At 56.1% G+C, this 24,695-nt stretch overlaps 2 protein-coding genes and 1 long non-coding RNA gene across 4 annotated transcripts in view; 1 reads left to right on the forward strand and 2 right to left on the reverse strand.

Moving 5' to 3' along the window:
- Positions 1-1,982: 1,982 nt before the first annotated feature.
- On the forward strand, positions 1,983-9,461 carry R3HCC1 (R3H domain and coiled-coil containing 1). Its single transcript, XM_045535472.1, has 8 exons — positions 1,983-2,229; positions 2,604-2,731; positions 3,154-3,291; positions 3,978-4,572; positions 5,384-5,556; positions 6,667-6,737; positions 8,013-8,108; positions 8,831-9,461. The coding sequence occupies exons 1-8, from the start codon at positions 2,038-2,040 to the stop codon at positions 8,959-8,961; spliced, it is 1,524 nt and encodes a 507-aa protein (XP_045391428.1). The 5' UTR covers positions 1,983-2,037; the 3' UTR covers positions 8,962-9,461.
- Positions 9,462-10,325: 864 nt separating this feature from the next.
- On the reverse strand, positions 10,326-11,419 carry LOC123626497. The gene is made up of 2 exons (XR_006730881.1): positions 11,288-11,419; positions 10,326-10,565 (listed from the first exon to the last, which is right to left on the reverse strand). It is a non-coding gene; the product is annotated as an uncharacterized LOC123626497 (long non-coding RNA).
- Positions 11,420-11,752: 333 nt separating this feature from the next.
- The window catches only part of LOXL2 (lysyl oxidase like 2), a 70,986-nt gene continuing 58,043 nt past the window's right edge, over positions 11,753-24,695 (reverse strand). For both annotated transcript variants that reach the window (XM_045535474.1, XM_045535473.1), the window contains exons 9-14: positions 22,824-22,992; positions 20,149-20,392; positions 15,655-15,770; positions 15,072-15,208; positions 12,642-12,753; positions 11,753-11,932 (exon numbers count right to left, since the gene is read on the reverse strand). In XM_045535474.1, the coding sequence (XP_045391430.1) occupies positions 11,853-11,932; positions 12,642-12,753; positions 15,072-15,208; positions 15,655-15,770; positions 20,149-20,392; positions 22,824-22,992 (858 nt within the window). In that variant the 3' untranslated portion in view covers positions 11,753-11,852. The remainder of the gene's footprint in view (positions 11,933-12,641; positions 12,754-15,071; positions 15,209-15,654; positions 15,771-20,148; positions 20,393-22,823; positions 22,993-24,695) is intronic.

Here is a 24,695-nt window from a genome sequence, read left to right on the forward strand (position 1 = left end):
TGATATTCTATGGCACACACCTGGGCTGCTTTTCCCCTGATTGGATCCATCTCATTTATTTAATTCCTGACTTCTGTGTCTGGCTATGGGCCACGGGATTAAGACAATTCTAATGACATTGCAAAGATGGAGAGTCTTAATCTCGTTTCAGAGCAAGGCCTGCCTGGCAGTGGGATTAGGGTCCCAACTCTACACTTTGTGGCTAGGGGGCCCTGGGCCAAACCTCGTTTTATCCCCCTACAACATGGGTAACAATTTTCATCTGAAAGGGCTGCTGCGAAGATGAAAATGCAGTGTGTTTGGCAAGCTTTATGCAAATAGTAATTATCCTGGTTTTCGGAAGCCTTTACTCCGCAACACTGATGTGTTCTCAGCATTGTTGGCACTAGCTTTTGCTGTTCCCACGAAGAACATGATTGCCTCTTTCATGACTTTCCATAGCTCTGACGGTTCCCTTTCATCTCAAACCATTGTCTATCCATTGAACATGGAAATCAGGCTTTCTTTGACTTCTGTGAAGTATGAAGCACTTGTTAACTGAAATTTTCTTCTGTTTTCTCAACAGTCTTCCAGGATATTCTTATCCTGTGTCTTTTTCCTGATGTACTCTTTCTTCTTCTTCTTTTCTGTAGAAATTCTGCCTGTCCTTTATCTTGCTTTTGTTGTGTCTACCCGCCTTTGAATTGGGACCATTCTACCCCCACCTGCTATTTGGCCCCAAATAATGCAGACAGATGTGCTTCTATTTCCTTCCTCCATTTACCTGGTATCCCTAGATAACCTCCACCCACGGTGCAGGCCTGGGTGCCGAAACCTTTCTTTCCTGTTTGGCCTCTGAGTTACCTAAAGATGGGGTGGCAGAAACTAGATTCCTGGGCAGCCTTTGAAAGCTCATCTCTGAATTTGTGGAACACCTGTATGGTGAACCAGCTCACAAGAGGCGAGGGCTTGGGTTTTCCTCCTGGGTTTTGGGTTTGTTCCTCCATTTCGGAGAGAGACAGACACTTTGTTAGGAAAGCTGGGCCCTTGTTTTCTGGGCCAGCATGTTTTCCTCCCAGGTCATATCTGGTCATCTCTGGTCCATAGCTGCTAAGCGGACTTGCCTCTCAGCCTCCTACCTCCCGGGCGAGGGAGCCTGATCAGATAAAACGATGCCATTGTGTGCCAGCCCCCACTTCCATTAAGCCAGCATGGGGAGGGGGTGGGGCTAGCAAACTGCATCTTATTTTTTTCTCCATTTCTCTGTCCCCAGGTCCCTTTTCCCAGTCAACTTTTTGAGGGACAGTCCTCCTTTCCTCATCCTCCCAGTGTCTTACTGCAGGACCCCCTCAGACTGTCCTGCCCCTGTACCAAAACCTGTGTCTTAAGTACCCTTAGCTCAGGGCCCGGCTTTGCTCTGGGCTGCTCTGGGCTTCTGGATTTAGGATGGCCAAGGGCTTACGTTTTTGAAAATTTTCAGGGAAGAGGAGAATTTCAACCTTGGTCTCCTAGATTATATATAATATCCCACCCAACAGACTGTCCGATGGCAAGAATTTTAGGCTCCATTTAAGGTGGATTGCTGGCATTATCACCATGAGGGTGCCTGCCCGACCCAGTTACCCACAGGCCAGCACACCTTGTCAGCGACCTTGCCGTGTGAACTAGACGTCTTTACAGTTTCCATCAACGAGGGAGAGGAAGAGCAGTGATGGGAAGAGGGTGCTGAATACTTGGTGTTCAGAAACTTCCTTCCTCCTCATTCCTCTAAGTCCCTGGGGAGGTGAGTGGGAAAATCTAGCACTGCCACTGCCTAGCATATAGTATTTAATGGCCGCTCGGAAGTGTTTGCTGAATTTAAATGATCCTAGAAGACAGTGTGCTGTCACGGCGGGGAGGGGGGACGCAGAGCTGACCTTGGAATCAGATGCACCTTTGCGCAAAGCAAGACTCTAGCATTTAGCATCTATGCAACTTTGGACAAGTTATCTCACCTTTCTGGGGCTCGGTTTTGCAGTGAATGTAATACCTAGTCGTGTCGCTGTGGGAGAAGCGGTGATGTTTGTGTTAGTGGCAGGTGCACCCAACCCCCTCCACCCCATAGATGACAAGCACGCGCCGCTCTCCCGTTTCTGCGATAACTCCCCCAGGCCGCGCGGTGGCGCTGCGCCTCTGCAGAGCCCCGGGCCTCTCTCGGGCGCGCTGGCCCCCGGGGACCCTGCGGGCGGCTGCGACACGCAGGCGGCCGCGGTGAGCGCCCCGGGCCTGGAGGCGATCGCCTGGGCCCCTGGCTCCCGGGTGGGCGGAGGCGGCTAGGCGGCGCAGGGCAGGTCCCCGAGAGCCTGTGGCGCCGGGGCGGAGCGCAGCGCGGGGTGCGAGGCCACCTCCGGCGGCAGATCCCGGGTGGGTCGCTGAGTAGGAGCCGGGAGACCCTTCCCGGGCCATCGACTGGCGGAGGGGACCGTGGCACGTCACTTCCCCGCCGCGGAGCCTGTCGCCTCACTTGCCAAAGGAGACACCTTGGACCAAGAGGTCTCCAGGGCCCGTTTGGCACCGGCTTTGCGGGGTCATGGTGGGTCCGGGGTCTGTGCTCTGACCTGCGGCCCTGCCCGTCTGCCCCGCAGGCTCTCCCGCCTGTCACCCTGGCCCTTCTCTGCCTGGACGGTGTCTTCCTCTCCTCGGCCGAGAATGACTTTGTCCACCGGATCCAGGAGGAGTTGGACCGCTTCCTGCGGCAGAAGCAGCTGTCGAAGTAGGCTGGTGTGCGGAGCGAGGGCGCCCGCCCCGCTCGGACGGGCAGGGTCTCCGGAGCCTCCTGTGCCCCTCCCCCGGGGGGTGCATCCCAGGGAACTGGCTGGCAGCCGGCTCTGACCTTGGCCTTTAGTCTTCGTAGGGTCTGCTGTCAGCCTCTTCCAGCTGCGTCTTTCCTTTGTAATTCCCAGCACCCCCCCACCCCGCCCCAGATGAAGGGGCCCGACTTGGGGATGGGGATGAGCCAGCAGCCCCCTGTGATCGATCATTCTAGCCCAGCCCCTCTGCAGTCCACCCGGGACCCAGTGGGCAGAAGGAGCCTGCCGTTAAGCCACACTTAACCTGGGAGCGGACCTGGTGGAAGTGCGGCTTCAGGGGCTGGACCCGGACCCCGGCTCAGCGCTCCTTCCCGTCCCTTCCCAGGGTTCTTCTTTTCCCCCCACTCTCCAGTCGTCTCCGGTACCTGATCCACAGAACAGCAGAGAATTTTGATCTCCTGAGCAGCTTTTCGGTTGGGGAGGGCTGGAAGAGGAGGACGGTCATCTGTCACCTGGACATCAGGTGTGTAGCCTACCGCCTCGGATGGTCCTCAGCAGTTGCATGTGGCTGGTCGGGCCAGCTGGTCAGCCCCTGGGAGGGCAGAGCTTGGTGGGAACCAGGGCTGGGACCCCGAGGCTGCTGTCTCTGTCCCCAGCCCCAGCTGCCTAAAGTCAGTGCTGCCATTTGCTGCGGCAATGGAGTAGACAGACATTGTGGTATTCACTTGGCAAATTCAGCTACACATATTGGGCCAAGAGAGAGAGAGAGCAGTTTCAGTGGTGCGTATGTTGGGGGGTTGGAGGGGGGTCTACCCAGCAATCCAGAGAGACCAGGGCAGCGGAGAAGCCCCTGGTGGGCATTCAGTCATCTCTGTTCCCATGTGTGTCTCTCAGGATGAGCATCTTATGGCAATGACTTTGACCTTAGTGCTTAAAGTTACTTGTTTTTCTAATAGCACAGCTCCTAAATGCAAGTATTTACCTCACCTGGTGCGTAACCGGAGATCCAGCCATCTCTAATTCGGGTTACCGAGATGGCGTTCAGTCTCCATCATGACCCCTGCCTAAGGGATTTTTGAGGGTCCTTTGGGCTTTGGTTTCTGCCTAATGCTGACTTGAGTGTCACACCTGAGTGACAGGTGGCTCCAGCAAACCATTTTCCTTTGGGCTCCCACACACTCTGACCTCCTCTTTCTGTTCGTGCTCCAGGGTACCCAGTTCAGATGGCCCCTCTGGCCCCTGCCGCCCTCCTGCTTCCCACCCTGTGAAGTACCGTGGTCCTCGGCCCACCCCAAACCAGGGAGTGACTGCTGGTGCCCGAGGTGCACGGGCTGGCCGGTGGCATGGACGCAGGCCGGACCAGCCTTTGTATGTGCCCCGTGTGCTGCGCAGACAAGAAGATTGGGCGCCGAGTTCTACCCTGGGGCTCAAGGGAGAGCCCCCAGCTGGCGGGCTCCTGGAAGAGCCTAGAGAAGTCGGTGCTGGGGACCCCAACTCTGAACAGGGACTCCCTGTGTTGGTGACTCAGGGAACGGATCTAAAGGGCCCCGGCCAAAGTTGCAAGAATGAGCCATGGCTGGACCCCGTTGGTCCTGAGCCCCCAGGATCCCAGATTCCCTCAGGGAAGGGAGACACGGTGGAGATGGCCACACAGCTTGTGTCCAGCCTGCAGCTGGGCCTGGAAGTGGGACAGGAGAGTCAGCTGGAGAAGACCATGGTGGCAGAGGAGGGAGAGGAAGAAGAGGTGGAAGAGGAAGGGCCTGGCAGCTGTTCGGAGGACGATCACAGTGAGCTGCTGCAGGAGGTGATGGGTCTCTTGAGCCCAGAAAAGGGAGGGCGGAAGTGAGGTGGGTGTGGCCGTGGGCGGACGGGCACCAAGGGAGGGTGGGGCTAGGGTGCAGGGCTGGGTGTTGAGTGATAGGGTCCCTAAGGAAACATGGGGATGTGGATTTGGGTCTCAGCTCAACCATTTAGGAGCTGGTTGACCCTGGGCAAGTCATTTTGCTTTTCTTAGTCTCAGTTTCCTTATCTGGAAACAAACATGATACCTGCTTTGGTAACATAGATAGAATGTATGTGCAAGTGCTGGGTCACGTGCTGCAGATATCGGTCATGGAAATTACTCTTCTGCTGGAAGCCTTGTCTTACGAACCTCGTTTCCTTGGAACCACGTGTCTGCCCCCGAGACTGGCTGTGGATTTGGTTGGGAGGGTGGGCATCTTTTATTGTCATTTTATATGTGAAGAACGCAGACAGAAAGACTTGCTCAATATCACATCGTTCACAAGGGACGTCCCGGACTTGCCCAGCTCTGTCTCTTACTGACTGCAACTTTGGCCAAAATTACTTAACTCTTTGGCCCTTAGTTTCCCCATCTGTAAAGCAGGGATATAGAATATAGTTCTCAGGGTTATATGAAACATAATGTGTGTAAGTGCCAGTCACCCAGTGGGGACCCCATACGAGGAAGTGGCCTCCCCTGAAACCCACGCTTGACCTTCCAGCCCAGACTCCTGCCAGGCAGGGCCCCTCCTCCCTGCGGAGCTCAGAGTGTGGTTTAGTGGCTTGGAGCCCTGTGTGTCAGCGTCCCTTGCTAAGGGGTCTGATCTCTGCAGATCATGGACAACCTGACTGAGAAGGAGATTCAGATAGAGAAGATCCGAGTGGACTTGTCCTCCTTCATGGAGGACCTGCCTGCAGAGAAGGACTTGGCCCACGTGGTGGAGATCTATGACTTTGAGCCAGCGCTCAAGACTGAGGACCTGCTGGCAACATTTTCTGAGTTCCAGTGAGTGGTGGCCAGGGAGGCGGGGTGCTTGCCTTCTGGAGGGGAGCAGAAAGGGGGTGTGTTCCCTGGGCGCCGAAATCCTGGGCAGCTTAGCCTGCTGGCTGTGACTGCAGGAGGGGAGAGCTGAATTTTTGGTTATAGACACATTGTGGAGGCCCTAGATCTGGGCTGGTCCCCCTGCACAGCCATATACCTGCCAGGACCCCGTGAGACCCTCCGTCAGGCTCAAGGGACAGGGCAGCCCACCCGCCTCCGCTTGCTCCACCCTCCCAGCAGGCTGTGGGTCAGCTCGGTGCGGGCACTGGGTCTGGGGTGACCTGAGCCACTCAGCGGGGCAGTGTGGAGGTCGGGATAGAGGCCAGAAGGGCCACGTTGAGACCAGACTTCCTTTGTCCTCAGTGTCCCCAGATTCCTTTGGCCCTGCCTTCCTATCTTTTCTCCTTTTTTCTTTTCCTTTTTTTTAAATTCTCAATTTCCTTTCTCCACTTGCCCTCTCTTTTCCTGCTTCGCCTTTTTAAAATCCCGTTCTGCACGGCCCTCCTTGCTGCCCCTGCTTCCCAAAACCTTTCCCCCTGAGCTGGAGGGAAGCCCGGGGGACAGCTGGGTGGGGCACGGCCAGCTGTTCTGTGTCCCCGGTGACTTCCTCAGCCATGGTGGCCAGTGCCACCAGAGCAGCTGGGTGGGCCCATGCTGTCTTTAGCTTCTCACAGGCCTTGGGGTCTTCGACGTGCTTATTTGAGGTCCTGTCCCCATCCCTGACCACAGAGACTCCTGCATGCCCAGCCTCAGACCCCACGCCCTTGCCCTGGCTGTGACCGGGCCTGTGAGGAGCCCTCTTCACCCTTGGCACTGTGTATACGAGCTCTTTGAGCCCTGGGGGGACCCACCTAACATATTAACAGGGGTGACATTTGTCTTTCTGAGGCTGAACACATGGGCTTCAGAGAAAGTTTGCTGCAAATGGTTGTCTCCTTCCCCGGGGAGACGGGACCTGGCCTTGGGCCCGCGGTGTTTGAGGATGGGAGGTGGGAGGGAACTTGCCTATAGGATTTGGAGGGGAAAGGGTTTGACCACCTGCTCTCCTGAGTGCTCTGTCGCCTCCCCACACAGAGAGAAGGGGTTCAAGATTCAGTGGGTGGATGACACGCACGCTCTCGGCATCTTTCCCTGCCTGGCCTCAGGTAACACAGCTCACGGTGGCTCGGCCCTTTCGCTGATCCCCCTTGGGAGGGGAAGGACCCCTGGTTCCCCGGTGGAGGTTACCCGTCTCACAGGTGCAAGCTCGCCTGAGCTAGTGGACTCCCAGGCACTGCTCCCAGCCGGCCCAACGCAAAGTCCTGGGGAGCTGAGGGGGCCCTGGCCCAGACGCCTCGTAGTGACGTCTTAAGTAACAAGCCTTCCTGTTGTGTTAGTGCTTTCAATGCAAAGTCTTCAGACTCAGGTGACATTTACTGTGCCAGTGTCATGGGCCAAGTCCTATGGCCATTCCCATATTAGATGAAACCACAGAAAAGTACTGCTTGTGTAGGTCAGAAGTATTCAAATACTGGCAGTTTCATATGGTTCACGAAGGTGCATTCTCATTCAGTTTTCACTTCAGCCTCAAGGTGTAGGTCGGGTTTACTTCCAATTTCCAGAGGGAGAGACTGAGGGTCTCAGAGCATCAGGGCCCACCCCAGGTTACAGAGTCTCCACGTTAAAGCTGGGGACGCCACGCAGCCTCCTGGCTGTGGCTCCAGTGCGCCTGTCCCTCTCAGCCACTTTCCTGCACTGCCCTGCCGGCCACTGCTCACTCTGGGTGTGATTTATAAGTCTCCAACACCCCGCACCCCGGGCTGGGCGTCCCAGATCAAGGTCTTCTGAACAGCAGGGCTGTCACTGGTGGGGCCCATCCTCGGGAGAGACTCAGGGAGGGGCGGTGTTCAGAGAGGGAACAGAGTGGGCTGAGGACTCCAGCTGCAAGGAGGGAGCCGCCGAGAGGCCACCAGTGCCATGGAAGAATGCGCTCTGGCTGGGGATGGCTGTGGCCTCCTCCTGGGTCCTGCCACAAACTGTGTGGTGTAAGCAGGTCATGCCCTGGCCTCAGTTTCCTCATCTATAAAATAGTGGGCAGCTCGGACCTGGAGCTCTCCCAGCCCTGCCCCGCTGTGCTCTGTAAATAGCCGGGGTGCTCCACGGCCAGGCCTGACTCAGGGCAGTGAGTGCAGTTCCCAGGGGGGGTCTTCGTGGTGAAAAGGGGTGTTTGTTTTAAGCGCCAGGCTTTAGAAGGCGGAGTCTGAGGGACGAGACAAGCAGGTGGCAGTCGTCTCCTGCCCAGCCAGGGTGGTGTCAGAGCAGCCCTGCCCCGAGCTCTGGATGGGCGCACGGTCCTTCCGCACCCGCTCCGAGTGCTGCTGGGTCCTGGGGGCCTCGCGGGAGGAGGAAGCGGTGGCTCCAGATGTGCTTTCCCTCCACAGCGGCCGAAGCCCTGACCAGGGAGTTCTCAGTGCTCAAGATCCGGCCCCTCACGCAGGGAACCAAGCAGTCCAAACTCAAAGCCCTGCAGAGGCCAAGTAAGGAAGCGGCCGTCCCTGGCGGGGAGGCTGGGGGAGTGTGAGTGCGCGGTCGGGTCGGGGCGGGGCGGGGTCTCCCCTCTGTTCCTTCCCCTGGGTCAGCCCTGGGTGTGATCCCGGCTCTGTCACTTATTTTAGTTGACCTTGAGCAAGTCACTTAGTGTGTGAGTTGGTTTCTTCTCTGTAAAGGAAGCAGATCATGCCTGGAGCCCTAAAGGCACACAGAAGGTGCCAAATAGATGTTAGTTCCTCCCCTTTCCTCTTCTCCCGGAAAGCATGGGGGTGTTCAGAGGCCAGTTTTCCGACTGCGAAGTAATAAACAGGCCGGGGAGAGGCCTGCTGAGGCCGTCCCTGCTCTCTGGGCTGGTTACGTGGCCTTTGTCCCCGGCTTCTTGGAACAACCAATATCCCATCTGTGAGTCCAAGAGCTCCAGCTGTCCCATCTGGACTTGCTTTCCCTGCAAAGGACCCTGTAAAGCAAGGAGGTGGCAGGATTAACCCTCCCACCCTACTGCAGACACAGAGAAACAGGGTGTGGAGGTGACAGGTTGGGTCAGGACCCCTCAGGGAGCCCTAAGCAGGCCCCTTGTGTGAGCATCTGGACACACCGTGGGCACAGCTGGGCCCCAGGCCCCAGCCATGGGACATTAGAGGTTGGCTCAGACGGCCTCAGGCTGCTGTCGCCTTGAGTTTGAATCCCCACCGTGGGGCTTCCCTTCTAGAGCTCCTGCGTCTGGCGAAGGAGAGGCCGCAGACCAACACCGCCGTGGCCCGGAGGCTGGTGGCCCGGGCCCTGGGGCTCCAACACAGGAAGAGGGAGCGGCCTGCTGCGCAGACTCTCCTGTCGCCCTGAGCCCCCGAGGCCCAGCCGGCCTGGATTCTGCCCCAACACCACAAGCCTTTACAGACACCAGAGCAGCCCAGCGCCACCGTGGGGCCTCCCCGTGGGGCGTGGTGGGCTTTAGCTTGGTCTAGTCCCAGAAATTGAGAAAAAATAAAAACTTAAGTTGTTCTAACGCAGTTGCTTCCAAATGTAATGGTCCGCGGTGTGACACTAGGGGGTGCTGTCCCACTTCCCACTGCAGGCCGTGGCTGCTAAAAGAAGAGGCCACTCAGGAACTTGGCCCCGAGGATCCCAGCTGGCCTCGAGGGCCATTGTGCCGGTTGGCCTGTTTACGGGGTGGCTTGTACCTGCTCTGTGATACCTGCCCAGATCCTCCAGCGATTCATGTGTCCCAGCCTGCTGGCGTGTGCTGCAGGGCAGCTCTAGGACACTCGGGCTGGTCCCAGTGGTGCCTGTCGCTGTGGGTTACACCAGGTGCTTGCAGAAATAAACACTAAGCCAAGAGCCGAGATGTACGCATGCTGAGTTTGCTTCCCTACTGGGAACAGGTGTGAGGCATCTTTGTGGGGGTGGCGCCCTCACTTCTTCCGGTTTGGGTGGAGTTGGTGCCAGGGTGCCCCTACCTGGAGCTCTGAGGTCACTGTGGATGCTCTGACTCGCTGGGCCCCAGCGTGCTTGCGACACAAGCGGGAGCCTGGCATCCGGGTGAGAGGGCCGGCCGGGAAGATCTTGGAGCCCCTGCCGTGCTGACGTGCACCCTCCTCTGGGACGCTGTCCTGTGATGCTGCAGTTTCCGTGTCCCGTCTGCTGCTGACACTACTGGACCTCCCGGCAATTTCCAGTACAAACAGCAGAGTTCAAGAAAGGTTAGGACTCGTGTTCTTATTGATTTCTGTGATCGCCTTAGACTGCTGCTCCCAGAGGCTGCACCTTATCTACCGAAGGAGGCCTGGCAGCCACACGGGACCGCAGGGCACATGGGAGCCCATCTCCACAGGAGGGACACAGGAAGTGTATCCGAAGCTCCGTTTTGGGAGAGCGAACACAGAAATTCTGCTAATCAGGGCCCCGGTGCAGTGGTTCAAATAAAATATACATCTTTTTCTTTTTGGAGACAGAGTCTCACTCTGTCCCCCGGGCTAGAGTGCCGTGGCGTAATCAAACTCCTGGGCTCAAGTGATCCTCCTGCCTCAGCCTCCCGAGTAGCTAGGGCTATATGCATACACCACCATGCCTGGCTAATTTTTCTATTTTTAGTAGAGACGGGGTCTCACTCTTGCTCAGGCTGGTCTCAAACTCCTAACCTCAAGCGATCCACCCACCTCGGCCTCCCAGAGTGCTAGGATTATAGGCATGAGCCACCACACACAGCCTATCTATCATATATTTTTTATTGCAATTTTCAAGTATGTGTAAGCGTCTTTGATGACGGATGGTGTCTGGTGAGCATCCCTGTCACCCAGCACCCTGGGGATAGCACCGTTGAATCCACAACCAACAGAACTGGAACAGGAGTCACTTACACAGGTGGGCTGGATTTTCTTCTCAGCTATATTTCCGAAAGTCCAGATGCCTACTATTAAATGCCACTAAATTTCTTTGTGTTTCAGAGTCTGTGAAAATATAATAATGGTACCTTGAAAAATATAAGGTGGTGGAGAGAAAAGCATCAACAACGAGCTCATGTAATCAGAAAGCATGGCAGCACGGTTTATATATGTGACAAGGCGAGGAAAGCACCAGCTCCGAGCTCATTTAACACATTGACTGCCATGTGAGTTGTATTTAACTCAGGCTAGTTTTCACTGGGGCCCATGAAACAAAACCCTACAGCTGGTTCTTGAAAACCTTACTTATTGATGTTATTGTTACAATTAACATTGTAACAATTAATATGTTGCAAATAATATTATAACGGTACATTACAATTACTATGTTACAAATAATATTGTAACAATGAATGTTACAAATAATATTGTAATTTTAATTCTAAAAACATGGATTGCATTGCATAATAACTCATGCACAGAAAACAATAAAAAATAACAAACCAGAAAGGATTGTTTTGTTTTAATAAAACACCGTGGCTCCAGGGGAAAAAAATTTTTTTCTAGTACGGCAGTCAAGGTGTCAATCAGCAAGTGTGGCAGCGTCACGTATATATGTGTGTATATAGTAACAGGCTAAGTAGAGGCAATTGGTTTAGTTGGAAGAGAGGTCCAGATATTCAAGTTTGCTGGAAATAACTTAGGAGACAAGGAGTTCAGCCTGTTCACCTCTGGGGTCGATAAGCTCACACCTTCCCACAGGTTACTTGAGAACGGCCCCGGGTTACCTGTGGTGAGCTGGGTGGCTGTGCTGGGACAGGCTGGTGACCGTCTGTGTGCGGGCCTGGGGTCCCAGGCAAGGCTGGCTCTTGGTGCTGCTCCCACAGCCTGTGGACGAGCCCCACCCCCCAGCAGCCTCCCCAGGCCTTAAAGGTCAGGCAGCAGCCCCGGTGGATGATGGGACCGTCCTCTTCTTCCTGAGCTTGGACACAGCCACCGCGGGGTCTGGCTGGGGTGACTGGTCAGACTTAGTTGTTGGGGGAAGTCCCAGGGAAGATGTGGCGTGGCCCGAAGACAGGAGGTGACCACGGAGGCTGCTTTTCTTCTCTCTCTCTCTCTTTTTTTTTTTGGGACAGGGTCTGGCTTGGGGGTCAAGTGATCCTCCTGCCTCAGCCTCCTAAGCAGCTGAGACCACACCCTGCTAGTTTTTTAAAAAAAGATTTTTGTAGAGACGAGGTCTCACTGTTGCCCAGGCTGGTCTTGAACTCTTGGCCTCAAGTGATCCTCCCGTCTCGACCTCCCAAAGTGCTGGGATTATGGGCGTGAGCCAGCACCCAGCCCACGGAGGCGTCTTTACTGCGGGGAGAGCTGGTTATTTATGAGTCCGCTGAAGTGCTCAAACTTTTTTTCTGTCTCTTCGCTGAAGGAGCCGCCTGCAGAGTAGGAATTGGAGAAAGAGTTGGGCAAATCAGAAGCTCGGCCCTCTCCTGAGCAGGGGGTTGGCCCTGGGGCTCTGCTGGGGCCACCTCTGTGACCCCACGGGGGCAGGGACTAGGTGCTGGCCATCTCCAGGAACAGGCACGTAGCGGGTGCTGTGTCAGGCTGAGTGAATGTACATAGTGTCTTTAATTTTTCCCTTCACAAGAGTGAGGGCTGTCACTTTTCCTGCAGAGGAGAAAGCTCTTTCCCTCTTGTTCCCCAAGGCTCATGATCCAGGGAAACTGTCTTTACTGGAGACCAGAAGTGACAGTGGTTTACTGGCTTCTAGTTTGTGACAGGGAAACCTGATACGCAGAGCCCACAAATTGCTACACCCACATTTTTGAGGCCACGTGCATAACGAGTTAGTGGCCTCGGCTCTAGCCCTTAAATAGCCTTGGGGTCTGTCCCGGGCCGGCCCGGTTCGGTACCACCCTCCCTCTGTGGCCGGAGCTGGCTGTAAAAGCCCAGTCTCCACCCGGCCTTGTGTGTGTGCGGCTTCCTTCCTGAGCGTGGCGATGCGACACTGGCTCCGCTCCCCAAGCTCTTTGCCCAAATTAGGAAGCTGCCGCTGGTTCCTCGAGAAAGTAGGGCAGCGCTGGCCTGTTTCCCGGAGGGTGGGCCGACAGCCCCGGGCAGGGAGGGGACAGCCCGGGGCCTTACCTATGTGGCAGTTGTACATCCAGATGCGGTGGCCGTCGTATCGGCTCCTGCACTTCATGATGTTGTTGGAGTAATCGGACTCTGCAACCTCGAAGTTGGGGTTAATGACAACCTGGGGGAGAAGCAAGGCAGAGGAAGCCGTTGGTCCCCCCTTGGCCACCTCCACCCCAGGCCTGGGACTCCGTGAGACCAGCCCGGCTGCCGTAGCCGGTGACCCCAGGGAAGGGCAGGTGCTGGGATCCAAGGGCCGAGGGCGAGACTCCCCAGAGGGGTCTTGTGGGTTCCGGCAGAGCCCATGGGGCAGAGATGAGCTCGGGGAGGCAGAGGGAGTGTGGCCTGGAGGAGAGACCTTGCGTCCCTCTGTCCTCAGTGTTGAGTCACACACACACCCCTCTGCCAAGGATAGGCCTTCAGAAAGGGGTCACCCGCTCCTGGAGCTCTGGGAGAGTCCCCAGAGCAAGACGCTGGAGAGGTGAGAAGGATGCAGGTGCCCAGATGGGTGGGGAGCAGGAAGATGGGACTCGTCCCAGCTGTGTGACTGCAGACACGTCCCTTCCTCTCTCTGGGCCTTGGCCGGCTCTGTAGAGCAGTGGGCTGGACAGGGCCATCGAGCCCCTGCCTGCTCTGCAGATCCAGGGCCTGTGCCGGGGCTGCTGGTGGAGACTGGCCCCCCTTCCCTCCTTGTCTCCCCAGCTCAGCGGACGTCGCCTAGGGAGCAGGAATAGGAAGGGCTGTTATTCCAAGAGGGGGCTGTGACAGGCCAGAAAAGGGGAGATTTGGGATGAGGAACTGAGGGGAAAAGAGAAAGAGGAGGGAGGTGGAGGGTAACGGGACAACAGCCGTGCCTGGCACGGTGGATGAAGGTGCACAGGACCTCGAGAGTCCTGCCACATTGGGGGGCTGAGACACCGGCAGGTAGGCTGCTCACTAAGGAACATTCTCTAGGTTTGGGGCCCCAGAAGGGCCAGGGCTCGACCCTTAGGAGGCCGCTGGGCCTGCCCAAAGAGATGTGGTGGAAACCAAGGCCAGCACAGCGCCCGCCCGTGTCCTGACCCAGTGCAGGGGCCTTTCTGGGGGTCCCCTCCTCGCCCGCTCCATCCTCCGTCCAGCTGCTCCCCAGGCCAGGGCTTTCCATGCCTCATGCTCCGTGTCGGTCCCAAGGGACGTATTCTTTTTGATGAATCAGTATTACCATGCCCCTAACGAGTCCATTTGCTAAGTGCATAGTTTGGGGATTGACAACACTAAACACAGAGTTGACGTGACCCGGGTTTGCCTGGCTGTGAAATGAGCACAGTGGCGATGCCCCCTCCTTGGTGATGAAATGAGGCAAGTCATGCGCCAGGTTCGGGCAATGAATAGTAGTTAGCAAAAAGATGGCATTTGTCAGAATACATGACGGTGCACACCCACCCGGCAGAGTGACAGCAAAACTCAAAGCCAAACCGACAGGCACCGCACTGGGTACGTGCACGTAGCCACGAATATTCATATTTTAAGTAAACAGCACTCTGCTCTTTGGCCGGGCCTCTCCACGCCTGCGGCTCTGGGCTCGTGGGCGGAAAGTGCTTGGCTGTCTGATTTCCAGCCTCTGAAACTGCCTGGAAATCTCTCAAAGTCCTCTGTGGTCACCTCTCTGCAGGTGTTGTTTCTGCAGAGGGCCGTCTGTCGGCGGGGCTGCAGGCCCGGCCCTGGGCTGGCTGAATGCCCCCTCGGGAACGCTTTCAAGGCAGAATGACACATTTCTGGTCATCCGCTTTGCCGCCCCACAGGGCCGGCTGGAACGCGAGACGGGAGGAGTCGTGGGAGGGAATGAGAGGGTGGAAGGAAGCTTCTGCAGGCGGCCCGCACCAGAAGGTACCCCGTCTCCCCCACCAGCGAGGGGCCTGGTCAGAGCATGCAGCTATTTGCAGGGAAGTGGGGGGCCAAGGCCCCCTGGTTCCTCCTCAGGGCTGGCCTTCCACCTGGGCAGAGTCCCCAAAAAACAGTGCCCTGGCTGGGCTCTCTCCAGTGTTTGACAATGTACCATTATAGATTCATTTCTTTGCATTGAAAATGGCCCCCTCTGCAGATCTTTTATGAGGCAGATGTTTCTGGGAGAGGGAAGTCATATGAGAGATTGCTTTCAGCCTGGACAGCATGGGCCGTGGCAGGGTAAGGCACTGGGATGGAGGGGAGGGTATCTCAGCAGGAGGTGAGGGTTAGAGTAGGGACAGATCCCGGCCTGCAGACGCGTTTTGATTGGCACCAGGTGTTGACGACATCTGCTGTGAATGTCTCGGCATCTCTGTTCCCCCAGGCCCTGCACGCGCCCTCTTTCCCAAGCCCTCGGGCTTCACATGCTTGGGTTACCCAAGGACTATGGCGGCCTCTGGGTGTAGCACCCTGCACTTTAGACAGCCTGGCCTCCACGCAGCCTCCCTTCCTCACCTGGAACAGGTAATCTCCAGGGGGTACGTCGGTAATGTCGATCCACTGGCAGTCGATGTCGTGGCGGTACATGTCCCAGCAGCCCATGGTGATGCCCTGCTCGCCAAAGTTGGCACACTCGTAGCTCTTCTGGATGTCTGGGCGCCGGACGGAGGGGAACCGTCACCAGGCACACATGGCCTGTGGCCGCATCTCTCTTCCTGCCCCTGTCCCCCACCATCTGGGCTCAGCGTCCCCACCCCACTCTATAGGTTTCTGATCTGTTCTCATTTCAGCGGAACCTCCCACTCAATTCCCTCCCCACACCCCAACCCTCCCTTCAGGCCGGGCTCAAGATCCCCTCCTCCACGAAGCCCTCCCTGGCCACTCTGGTTCACTCTGGCCTTTCTGTGAAACCCTCAGCCTGGCAATGGACTGCATGTTCCTCGGGGAAATCTTAAGCCAAAGGCCCAGGGTGGAGAAAGGCAGCAGGGCTGAGGGTGACACAGGGTCCAGCGTCCGGCCTGGGCTCTAGCCGGGTGGCTGTGGGGATGGGAGCATTCAAGTCCCCCAGAAACCCTCAGCTCCCCCAACACAAAGGTACCTCCTTCGCATTCTGTGTCCTCCAAGCAGAAGCTGGCCTTGTGGCCCTCCGCCACCTTGGTGCCATTGAGGTTCAGCAGGTCATAGTGGGTGAACACCTCCATGCTGTGGTAGTGCCTGCGAGCGCGAGAGAGGGCCAGAGGTCAGTTTCTGGGGCAGCCGCTGCCTGCAAGCAGAGGCCCAGCTGGCGACCGGGCTCTGGGAACAGCCCCGCAGCACGGTCCACAGGAAGGAAGACAGAAGAGTGAGCCAGGAATTGTGGTGCTTCAGGGAGGGCCTCAGGCTCTGGAGCCGACAACCCACTGGCCTTGCAGAGCCTCGGTCCTCTGGTCACTAAGGGGGGTCGCAGTGTGTGGCTTGCGCTCCGTCACACACACTATTGGTTTTAACAAGCAGGGACCCTCCTGAGCGCTCAACTGGCCCTCACAGCCCATTCCTTTTCGGTGCGCTTTCCCTAGACTGAGAAAAACATCCCACTTTGATGTGTTTTGAAAACTTTAAAAGTGGGAATACGATAGGGAGGGAAAGAACAAAAGTGGGGAGGGTAGTGAGCCAGAGGAGAGGCGGCAAAGAACAGGCGCTAAGAAGTCGGGCGTGTGTCCTGCGTGGGACACGCTCGTGCCAGGGACGTGTGTGCGTCAGGCCAGGAGTGGGAGGGCCTGCGGCTGTGCCTGGGGCCCCGGGGAGGCGAGCTGCAGCGACCTGTGCTCCTCGAGTCGAGCAAATGGAACGAGGAGGGGAAGGAAGACAGCTGTGGGGGCCCCGTGGGAAGGGGGCAGGGACAGAGCTTGTCCCCTGGGCCGCCAGTTTACATGACGACTTCCCTCTCTCCACTTGGGAGGGATCGAGAACAGATGCGGCGTGTCGGAAACTGATGCGCTTGGTTCAGAAGAAACAAGGGGAACGTGGCTGCCGCGTGCTGCCCAGGCCGGGGCTGAAGGAGGCTCTCGCTGCCCGGCTGTCACCATCCCGATCCCAACACACACTGGTGCGTCGTCGTCACAAGCACCTGCAACTATGCCTATACGCTTGTCTCTGCCATTACAGGGACATTTGGAAAATGGGGAAACTAAGGAACAAGGGGCCAAGGCACGGGGAGCAGAGTCCCCCGTTTCATCTGTGCATGACCCGAGGGAGGATGACCTTACCCGCCCTCAGGGCTGGCATCGGGACTGAATGAGGTAAATGTCGTAAAATACCCAACACGAGGCCGGTAACAGGTGAGCGCTCAGCACCTGTCAGCTTCTCGGTTCCTCCTGCTGTGGCCGCGTCGCCATTACCACCCCGTTACTCCGTCACTCCTGTCACTGCAGGCCAACCGTGGCTGGCCTCAGGTTCCCTCTGCCGTGCAGGGACAGAGGAGGGCAGAGGGGAATGAAAAGGGTGGGTTTTCTGAGAGGAAATGAGAGGCTCTTTTTCCCTTCCTCCTGTGTTTGCTTGTGCTAAAAATAATGCCGGAGTTGCTAAGTCGGTCTTCCCTGGTCACTCACGCTCCCGGGCAAGGCGATGCTGAGCCGGGGGCCCGCGGAGAACATGCACAAGGACGCATTCTGTGGCGGCTGGAGCGATGACTTTGACTCTATTTTGGCTTCCTGCAGGGGCAGGATGAGACATGAGGTCTGACTCACTGCCTAAAAAATGTCTGCGTCGCTCAGAGAGGGGCTTATGTGCCCGTGTTTACCGGGCTGGAAAGACTGAAGAGAAGGAGTTTATGTTCCGTCGTCTAAACAGAATTCAGACAGAGTCCACAGACGGACTCTTGTGAGGCTGACCCCGCCGTCCCGCTCCGCGGCTTCCTGCAGACTTGATTTAAGAGGCTTCCCCAGCCGCAGTTCTTCCCCTGCAGATGCCGGGCAGGGAGCACTGGTTCCAGAGCCTCCCGGTGTGGGCTGGCTCCGTGCTTTACCTGTCGGCGTCCGTGGGTGACCCCCAGGGCCACGTCACCCTGCCAGCTGCCCGGAGGTACAGTCTAGAACACTCCCCACTATTCCGCCCTGCTCCCAGGAAACACAGAGCGGGATGCGGGGCAGGTGCGGGGCGAGGAAGGCTCCCTTCCTCTCTCCAGGCCAAGCTGTCAAGACCCTTGGACATCTAGGCGGGGCCTGATCCCTCCGGTGGAGATAGGGAAACGCAAACTTGGAAGGAAATTCCAGAACTCCAGGTGACAGAACAGCCCGGTGCTTGGTGGAGGTGACCGCAATCTGGGCAAAAGGAAGGGCAGCCTTCCCCGTGGCACTCCAGAGCTCAGTGTTGTAAGACGTGGAACCAGTTGGGGCAGGAGGTGTTGGATGAATACATGGATGACAGGTGAAGCTGGTTCAGAGAAAGACGGGAGGTTTGGCTCTGTCCTTTGCCATTCTAGGTCGTTGGTGGCCCCGGGAAAACTCTATCAGAGCCTCGGTGCAGATGTTCGCACTCGGCGTCTCTTCCCAGGCCAGCCACGTGCCCTTGGCACCTCCGGAATGGATGGTCCTGGTGGTTCCCTCCCACGGCTGGGGCAGTGCTCCTGTCCTCTCACAGAACGTGGAGGGTGCGTCCCAGTCCCCAGGGCTGCTGCCACAAAGGCAGGGCCCTCCTGCTCGCCCTGCCCTGCCATCCCCACGTGCCACGTAGCCCCACAGGTGTGATGGGGGCCTGAGACTCGCTCCCAGAGGCCACATCACCTCTGAGGGTTTTGACCCTCCGTGGGGGCTGTTCTCCCTGTGGGGGAGGCCGGGCGCAGTGAACAGAAGTGTCCCCTTTGCAGCAAAGCCACCCGTCACTCGGAGGGCTGGTGGATGTGCTGGAGGAACATAGCCAGCACGTCCTTCCCTCTTCTGCCCTCCCAAGCCATTGGCTGGAACATCTGCAAGCCAAGACATAAAACAGACCACAGGCAAATGGGGGCAGTCTGAGTTCCCAGGGCACCAGATCAGAAGAACACTTCCAGGATGTCACCATGGGACTATTCTTAGAGACCGATTCCTTGGAGAGTAAGTATGTGGCACACAGAGGCTCCTGCCGTGTGATCTCTGGGTGGGCCGCCATATGCAGGGCTGGGATGCAATCACCCTCTGCTTACAGACCCCCGCTGCCCAGGCCTCCCACCCACATGCTCCCTGGAGACCAGGCCCCGAGACCGTCATGACTTTAGCTCTCCCTTTTCACTTCCACCCTGGAGAAGACTGACGTGCTTCTGTACAGAGACCAGAAATTCTTTGGCTAATTAAGAAGTTCAGAACATTCAGATAATCATGTTAAAAGAAAATCAACACCCCTAAATTCTATCACAGTCTTTTCTTTGGAAACGGGTTGAACAGCTCTATCCCAAAACTGATTTGAGTGTGACTAGGCCATCAGTTGTGACATGAAAGAGATGCCAAAGATAGATTTCTATTGAAGATTCAGCGGGGGTAGGAGAAAGAGTGCACGCTTTGGAGTCAGACAGCCCGGGCTGGGACCCCTGCTCTCTGGATCGTCTTGGGCAAGAGACATAACTCCAAGCCTCTGTTTTCTTACCTATGAAAATGAGGAATGGGGGGGGGCCTTGCCCTTAGAAGGGGATCGTACATGCTAGTCCTTGTCCCCCATCATTGATCACCACACAGAGCTAGGAGGTGCCTCGGCATCACGTAGACGAGGCCTTCCCGTTCCCTGATGTGCGCAGTCACCTGGGAGTCGCGTTAAATGCAGACTCTGACACATGGGTCTGCAGTGGGCCCTGGGACTCAGTACTTCCCAGGCCCTCAGGTGGCGGCAGATACCAGTGGTCCAGGGACCTCCCCTTGAGAAGCAGGGCTCTAGTGCAAAGGCTTCGTTTTGTAGGCGAGATGTCTGGGCATCGAGAAGCGCAATGACAAAGCCAAAGTCTGAAGCCCTCAAGGGCTTCCTGCTGTGTTGGGTGGCAGAGGCCTCCCTCCCTCCCTTGTCAGTAGTGCGCTTGCTCCTGTTCCCTCTACCTGCCCAGCTCCTATCTGAGCAGGGAAATCCCTGGACGAGCAGGTTCTGAAGTAGATGGAGAGTCAACGTGAAAAAAGAAGGAAAGAAACAAAGGCAAGGCAGGAGGAAGAACAGGTGGCTGCTGTGGGCTCCGGCTAGGGCTGGCTGTAGGCTTTCACCCCATCCTTCTGTCTCGCCCGGGGTTTATAGCACTGCAGATGAACAGAGCTGGAAGGGACATCTCAGGCAATATGGCCCAGGTGGCCCGACATCCTGCAGCCGGTCGGAGGCTTGGCTGGGTTTAGAGACCAGGTCTAGTGACTCCCGGGCCTAGAACTCTCGCCTCCACACCCACTGTCTTCCTAAGATAGTAAAAATATCCACCGGTATGTGAAATACATTTCTAGATGAGCTCAGAGTCCAACAACGCAGAGCCCCAGAGTACCCTGCAGCGCACAGGCCTGCCGTGGGCACACGTGGAAACCCCGGACTGACGGCCAAGGATGGGGGTGCCCACACATCTGCATCCCGCAGATGTCAGCCGAGCAGCTTGGCAGGGGCGGAGCGGGGAGCCCACCTGTGGCAGTCGTGCCAGATCCACGCGTGGCGGCCCTTCTTGGGCCGGAAGTCGGCCTGGCCGTTGTTGTGGATCTGGGAGGAGAAGCGCAGGAGCCGGCGGTAGCCCGTGGTGGGGTCGGTCTTGGCGGCCGAGGCCGAGAGGCAGTTCTCCTCCATGGCGCACTGGAGCATGAACATGGGCCGGTCCTCCAGGTAGGTGGTCTGCTGCACTATCTCAGCACTGAGGACCAGGTCGGGCGCGGCTGGGGAGGAGGACACGGTGGTCACCAAGGCAAGAGACCCCTCCCCGAGGGTTCCACTTCTGACTCCCAAGCTGGGACAAACCCCTACCCCCACCTGCCACCGCCTTCTGGAATGGGCACAAGGACTCCCCAAGGTTACCTGCCTTGCTTAAGACCCCAGATTATTCCTGCCCTTTGCTAAGAGATCTCTTTGACACCCCTTTGGTTATCAGGGCACACAGGCAAGATGTTGACGAGTGTTGAATCTGGGTGATGGGCACATGAGGGTTCATTATATATTATTCTACTTCCAAGTGGCTTTAAATTTTCCATAATAAAAAGCAAAAAACAATAACGATGTGATTGTGCTACCCAGTGAGAGCAAAAGCTGCTAATCGCTTGGTTTGATTCTTTTGGGAATGACGTATTTTCCAACGTGTATAATATTATGTGTAGATTTATAGTCTGCTAATACTCTTCCCTTTAAAATACATCTTGACATATTTCCATGTTAATATATATCCATTGCAACATTCATTTCATGGCCACACAATATTTAAGTCATAATCCTATCTATCCCATATTTTTAGTTTTGAGTTTTTTAGCTAAAAAGCTGTGCTAAACATCATGTGTATCACCAAACTGCCTTCTCAACAGGCCCTTCCAGTTCCCAGCCATCTACACTGTTGTCCCCAGGTGCCTATCTTCTAAAAAAAGCTTAATTTACTCAAATTAGTGCACTGCACATAGCAAGTGTTAAAAGAATGACCGATGGCCACAATCTAGTTAGCTAAACAATTGTATTAGGAAGCCTAGCTTCTTTGCAAAGGGATTCACTGTCGGCTTCCCCTTAAAAGTGAGCTTTCCGGCGGCATTTCTAAGTACACTTCAATTCAGAAAAATGTCACATATAAATTATTTATGAGAACCTGCTATCTTTTATTTTGACAAGTTGCTTGTAAATTTCTCAAGCGAGTGTAGTCTGTGAGCCTTGTGTCCCTCAAGTTCACCTACACCTGGGGTGGGGGGAGGGGCTGTGTCTTGTTTCTCCCTCTCCCTGCACTGCCCCCAGGCTAAGGCTGCAGGTTCTCAGTAAACACGGAACTCACTGGCGCCCTCTAGAGAGCAGATCCGCCCACAAGCATTGGGTGTGGAACTGAAGGGCGGCAAAAGGTGCAGGAAGATGGGATGGGGGTGGGTAGAGGATGGAAGGCAGAAATCAGGAGGCTCCCGTTCCCTGATGAGTGTTTCCTCTTGGAGGGCATGCCGGGATGCAGCATTCCTCAGCCCTGAGTGTTCTGGGCACACTTACTTTTATAATGGTGTTGCATGAGTCTCTTACTAGTTGTTGGCACCCAATGGACAGCCCCTCTGCAGCCCTGTGAGCTGATCTCGAGCTGTGCTGTTGCTGAGGGAGGCTGGCCTCCTTCCAGCGTGGGAGTGAGGAGTGGGATCTGGTTAGGTACTGTGGCTCGTGCCTGGCTGGCAGCCTGAGACCTGCGCTCTCCTGCCATGGCCCTGTCATGGGATGGGGACTTGACCACTGTCCATCAGCCCTCAGAGCTCAACTGAGGCCTTCCTCTGCCCACCCATCTCTGGGATGCTACAATGAACCCTGTGCTAGGCTCTCTGGGCAGAGCCGAGCAGGGGACAGGTAGAGACACCTTATACTCTAGCAGGAGACAGACATATTAATTACTTAATGACAACTGCGATGAGCTTGCTGGAGAAATATGAGGTGCAATGGGAATTGTAATACAGGGAGCCTGAAGGGTGGATGGCCAGGAAAGACTTCTTTGGCAGAAGTTACCATTTAGCAGTTCTCTGAAGGATAAGCAGAGATTTGAGGAAATAGCTCTAAGGCCAAGGGTGGGCAGAGCCTTCAGCCAAAATAAGCAGCCCATCCAGAGACCCTGTGGATGGGCGGGGGTGGCCTGAAAGGAGGCTGGACAACGCAAGCCCTGAGCCAGCCCCTTGGTTCTTGAGAGTGCGGTGGGAGTCTTGGGCGGGATTTGAGCAGCAGAGGTGGGAGTGGGAGGTGGCTTTGGCTCTGGCCTGGGGAAGGGAAGCCATTGTGGGGGCACATGTCCCTGTGGCGACCCCAGTAAGCAGCCTTTGCAGTGATGCGGTGTGCAAGATGGTTGTGGACACACGGCCTAATCTCTCTAGGACTCCCAGGGAGTCACCAGGCAGCTAAGTTACCTCCAGGGTCTGAAACATGAAATGACCTACGGAGGAGGCGGAAGGAGGGAAGATGTTATTGTCCTCATTTAACCCTAACGAACGGGAGCCCCCAGTCAGTGATCTGCCCGAGGTCACTGAAATAGTCGGCAGTGGCCCTGCGACTTGAACCCACGGCCACCAGACTCCCAAGTCCCTCCCTCCAGCGTTCCTTTCCTCTACGTCATGGGCAGGGATATGCAGTTGGGGTGCAACCCCCAGGAGCTCTCACTTTCTGAGCAGGCGACTCCTGCCCCGTACTGCACCCCGCCCTGGGGGCAGGTCACGTACTCCTCGTCATCGTGGTGGCAGTGTGCCAGGGACAGCTCCGTTCCCGAGCACTTTACTCCACTCATGACCACTTTGTTGTCGAAGACATTTCCGTGCCAATACCAGGTCTCCTGGATGAATCGACAAAAGAAACGGCCAGTGCGTCACCTCGAATTTCACTTTCTCATATTCTACTGACTTGCAGCCTCACAACAGCCCCAGGGTTTTACAATCTCATTTTTCACAGGGAGACAGCGGAGGCACAGAGAGCCACTTACCCAAGCCACGCAGTTAGTTGGTGGCAGAGCGAGTGAGGGTCCAGGTGTCCTGATCCTAGCACTTGGGTTCTGTCACTCTCCCCCTCGGGAGAGTAGAGCTAAGGTTGCAGTAAAACATTTGTGCAGTGATGCACGTCAGGAATGGCAGGTGCCTGCAACGCCCGGTGCCCACTCCCTCCTCGAGCCAGGGCAGACATTGCTAATCAGTCACAGCACTCTCTCCTCTAAGCTGGAATGTGATCTCAGAAGACAAGACCAATTGATGGGAATCGGCAAATGTCAATAATTAGTTAGATATGTCATAAAGACTAACTTCTGGATTTAGAATTTTCCCTGGCTGAAAGAACAATTAATGGAGTAGTTCTGCAAAGAGGCTGAGGAGACCCCAGGTTCACGACGCTGAGATTTACTGGGCCCCATTGCTCTCTGGGGCTTTAAAGCACTGTTAGGATCTATTCTCACATTTCAGACAAGTTCCCAGCAGAGAAAAATGAGGAACCGAAGGGGACAGTCAGGCGCAGAGCTGGGATGGGGACACAGGGACCTGTGTTCCTGAGGTCTCTTGGGCTTGAGGTCTGAAGCAGGGTTAGGGTTCAGGGCAGTCTTCCCCGGATCCTCAGAGAGAGAGAGAGAGACCACCAAGACAGGAAGGGCCTTGGAAGTACCGCGTCCGAACCCTCCTGTGATGGCTAATTTTATATGTCCACCTGGCTTGGCCACGGTACCCGGATGTTTGGTCAAATACTATTCTAGATATTTCTGTGAAATAGTTTTAGATGAGATTAACATTTAAATTTGAGCAAAGCAGATTACCCTCTATGATGTGGGTGGGCCTCATCCAGTCAGCCAAAGATCTTCAGAGGTCAAAAGGCTGAGGCCCCCAAGGAAGAGGGAATTCTGACTGCAGACGGCCTCAGATGCGAGTTACACACTAGCGCTTCCCTGGGTCTCCGGCCTGCTGGTCTGCTCTACAGATTTCAGACTTGCCGGACTCCATAACCATGTGAACCAATTCCTTAAAAGAAGCCTCCCTCTCTCTCTCTCTCTACACACACATACACGCACACACACGCTCATACGTTCTATTGGTTCTGTTTCTCCAGAGAACCTAACCAATAACCCCTTCATTCTCCAGATGAGAAAACTGGGTCCTTGACAAGAGACAGGGCTTGGAATGGGTGGCGGATTTGGGACTGAGGTCAGGCCCAGGCCTGTGTCACGACCCCAGCTGAGGCCTAGGTATCTGAGGAATGAGCTGACAGGAAACAACGGTAGCTGGACAGCGGCTCTGTTGAAACGTGGCTGTTTTTCCACTCTCCCTGGAGAACTGCCAGTTTCCGTGCCCTGGCTTGTCGGAAATATTATCAGCAGAAACACGGCGTTGCCCCGGGAAGCCGAGCCCCCAGAGCAGGGACCGGGGCAGCTACTCAGGACTCAGCACCTCCTGTCAGAGCCACCTGGGCCCCGGCCAGCCCCTGGGGGACAGGCTCAGCCAGGACGCCGGCGTCCTCCTCTTCCCTCCCTAAGAAACCCCTTTCTTAGGCCCCAAGAAGGGC

The sequence above is a fragment of the Lemur catta genome, chromosome 22 (assembly GCF_020740605.2).
Source record: "Lemur catta isolate mLemCat1 chromosome 22, mLemCat1.pri, whole genome shotgun sequence".
NCBI lineage: Eukaryota > Metazoa > Chordata > Mammalia > Primates > Lemuridae > Lemur > Lemur catta.